This window comes from Lemur catta, chromosome 7 (genome assembly GCF_020740605.2).
Source record: "Lemur catta isolate mLemCat1 chromosome 7, mLemCat1.pri, whole genome shotgun sequence".
Taxonomy (NCBI): Eukaryota; Metazoa; Chordata; class Mammalia; order Primates; family Lemuridae; genus Lemur; species Lemur catta.
In genome coordinates, this window is record NC_059134.1 from 95,917,925 (window position 1) to 95,921,857 (window position 3,933).

At 35.5% G+C, this 3,933-nt stretch overlaps 1 protein-coding gene across 1 annotated transcript; it reads left to right on the forward strand.

The window, feature by feature from the left end:
* The first annotated feature begins 993 nt into the window (after positions 1 to 993).
* Positions 994 to 1,941, forward strand: LOC123641880 (olfactory receptor 1052). Its single transcript, XM_045556811.1, has one exon. The coding sequence runs from the start codon at positions 1,003 to 1,005 to the stop codon at positions 1,939 to 1,941; it is 939 nt and encodes a 312-aa protein (XP_045412767.1). The 5' UTR covers positions 994 to 1,002.
* The last annotated feature ends 1,992 nt before the right edge of the window (positions 1,942 to 3,933 follow it).

The following is a 3,933-nucleotide window of genomic DNA, read 5'->3' on the forward strand; positions in this document are numbered from 1 at the left end:
CATTTGCATGTTAACACTATTGGAGGTCAATTAATCCAACTCCACAATCTATCATTCAATTCTGTCTACAAAATTGCCTTAAATTTTCAAGAGATGGGCATCTCCTAAATTAGTGCATGAGTGAATTTTGAAATTTTAATTGGAAACATCATTTCCTTAACTATACTGAGAATTAAAACTATTTGTAATAGATAATCCTTCCTTGAGAAAATGTTATTTAATTGATACTCTACAAAGATGAGGAAGAGGGTTAGAAGAGAGCTCTATACGAGCATTTACATAACAAAAATAAATATACAATTTATTTATTCAAAGCAACACAGAACCTATGAAAATTTATAAGTTTTCACAAGTATTCTCATTTAGGCAAGACATAGTTATTTGTGCTCTGAGTCTCAGAGCTGAGTAATCTCCTCTGTCTCTTTCCATGATGCTTGTGAGGAGACTTCAGAAGAGGCCTGAGATTTATGCTCTTTAAACAGCATCTTTGGAGACCAGGCCCCTGCCTCATAATCTTTGCCAATTTTCTGGTTATATCATAATTCATATGTGCATTAACTATATAGTTAATAGTACAGCTGACTTTAGAATTTTTTGTTATTTGATCCTTTTATAATATAAATAAAGACTCAGAGAGAACTTAATGTTAATTTTGCAACTTTTTTTCAATCACTATCAGTGTCCCTCAGGCAAGCATCTCCTTTCTACAGAGATAGACATTTTAGAGAAAGACTGAAATTTTTGACCACCAAAATGTTTTTCATATTTTTCCTTATGGGATTGAATCATAACTAACATGGAAAAGAAATTAAGAGACAATATAGTGAAGTTCCTAAAATTTTAATTTAAGAGATTTATGAACAGAAAAAAATAATGTTTGCTTATCCAAGAACACAACTCAATGAATGCTTCTATTTGGTCTCAATGTATACTGGATTCTTCTGTATCCATTTTAATTCCCTTATGTTTCTCATCTCAGACTTCAAGAAAAGGAATTTGCAAATGGCTGAAGAGAATTTCACAGTTGTCACTGAGTTTATTCTTTTGGGATTGACAGATCGTGCTGAACTGAAAGTTTTGCTTTTTGTGTTATTCCTGGTGATTTATGCCACCACTTTGGTGGGGAATCTGGGCATGATCTTCTTAATCCAAATCACCCCAAAGCTCCACACACCCATGTACTTTTTCCTCAATTGCCTTTCATTTGTGGATGCCTGCTATTCATCAGTTATTGCACCAAAAATGCTCACCAACTTCTTAGTTGTGAGGGAAACCATATCCTTCTCCGCCTGCATAGTGCAGCATTTGTTTTTTGGGGTGTTCATTACCACAGAAGGCTTCTTGCTGTCAGCAATGGCATATGACCGTTACGTGGCCATCGTTAATCCTTTGCTTTACTCTACAGCCATGTCTAAGAGCAAGTGCATAGGGCTGGTCATGGGGTCGTGCATAGGTGGAATGATTAACTCATTGACACACACAATAAGCTTAGGGAGACTGTCGTTCTGTGGGCCCAATGTTGTGAGCCACTTCTTCTGTGATGTCCCCCCACTGCTAAAGCTGTCATGTTCTGATACCTCCCTGAATGAATTGTTGCTTTTAATTTTCTCTGGAGTCATCGCCATGGGCACCTTCTTGATCGTGATCATTTGGTACATATTCATTGCTGTTGCTATTCTGAGAATCCGCTCAGCGTCAGGCAGACGGAAAGCCTTCTCCACCTGTGCCTCTCACCTGACTGCTGTGATCGTCTTCTACGGCACCTTAAGCTTTAATTACATTCAGCCCAGCTCTCAATACTCCGTGGAGCAGGAGAAGGTGGTTTCTGTGTTCTACACACTAGTAATTCCCATGTTAAACCCGCTGATTTACAGTCTGAGAAACAAAGAGGTAAAAGATGCTGTGAAAAGAGTCATAGAAACAAAACGTTTCTCATGTTAATTTAAAGTCACTATTACTCCTATGACATTGTTCCAGGCAGCCTTCCCTTACTAATATTCATATAAATTCAATGCATTCTAGAGTTTAGATGTTTTCATAAATCATTATATTCTAAATATTCATTGTTCACATGGGAAAATACGACTAGAAAGTTGAAGTGACTTAATGTATAACTTCCTTCTAGGAAAGACAACTTAAAATTCGGCCCTCCTGTGATATTAGGACATTAATATTTAAATCAACCAATCGATCTAAGAATGGCATGTACCTTTTATTTTTTGAGACAGGGTCTCACTAAGTTGCCCAGGCTGGTCTTGAACTCCTAGGTGCAAGGGATCCTCCTGTTTTAGCCTCCCGAGTAGCTGGGGCTACAGGCATGCACCACCACACCCAGCTGGCACGTATCTTTTTTGGTATCTGGATAACTCCATATATATGAGTTTGTATATACTTTTAGACATGTTAAGAATTGAGTCTTTTTCTAAGAATTTTGAAAATTTACTCAGAAGATTGAGATAATTGTATACCTGATATTTGCTTTTATTTTTAAAACCTGCATTACATTTTAAATATTGCTGAATCTCCAAATTAGCTAGATAGGAAGGTTTGGTTCCAATTGAGATTTTCCACCTTTTGGTTATTTATCTGTGTTTTTCTCGTTAGACACCCATGACTTGGGCAACAAAAGAGGAGTTGTATATAACCCTATTATAATTTTCAGTTTGTGTTAATGCACTTTCCCTAAAATATCCACTTAAAAAGATGGACACAAGTATGCAATGACTCCATGACTCTATTTTGGAGTAGGTAAATTGAGCACCCTTGCTGTCCATCTCTGCCTTCAAGAATATCCTTCACTTTCTTTCAAAATTAAAAAAAAATAGCAGTCTTCAAATCATAAGATGAATGTTTATGTCTGCCTGTGGGTTCAGTTCTTAATAATGGATTACTTTGTTGTATAACATCACAAATTCACATCATTTTTGGAAAGCTAATCTGTTACCAAAAAGTGCCATGAATAACATTACAATAAATTTTGCAAATTAAAATGAATTATATACTGTTTTCTGTATTTTGGAGCCTTTACTAACCACTGATATTATAGGAGAAAACCTCGGGTGTTTAAAATTAATGTGAAGGTTTTCAAATAGCTAAACAATTTTACATTTACTAGTTTATACTTGGCAATGTGAGCATAGTCAATGTGCTAGCAAGAATGGCAACATTTTAAAACGTCATTTACAATTTCAACATTAGTTTAAAACTGTTCCATATTTACCTAATTTAAAACTGATGTCAAAATATTTTCAGTTGTTATTTTAATAATTGACTCTGTGTAAGGGAGTGGGTGAGTTTCTTTTTCTTTATTTTTTTATTTTTTTTATTACAACATATTACGGGAGTACAAATGTTTAGGTTACATATATTGCCTTTGCCCCACCCGAGTCAAAGCTTCAAGCATGCCCATCCCCCAGATGCTGCATGGTGTTCGTTTGGATACACACTGCACCCATTAAGTGTGTATATACCTATCCCCTCCTCCCCCTCCCAGCTGTCCATCACCTGATGAATGTTACTACAAATTATTTATGTTGTTCTGTTCCTTTCTTTGAGATGCCCCTTACATTTTCTCACTGGGGGGAATATGTAGATTGTCCTAAATCGGTGGGCACATCAAGACAATTTCCTGTCTCTCAGAGGATTTGGGCATAATAATCTGAAAGAATTACATACCAATTTTTCATAGAGCATCACAAAAAGTGATAAAAAACATAAATTTTCTACCCCAAAAAATAGTAATTTGGGAGATGAAAATTTGATTCTTTATTAAAGCCATAAAGATAAAAATGATCTAAATGCTACATTCAATCCTCACAAATCAAATAGGTCTAGGACATCTTTTCAATCCATAAGATTTAATGCCCTAAATCACCATAATAGTCCAGGGAAATTCATCTTTAAAAAGTAGTATTACATTGTTGTGCTGTATTT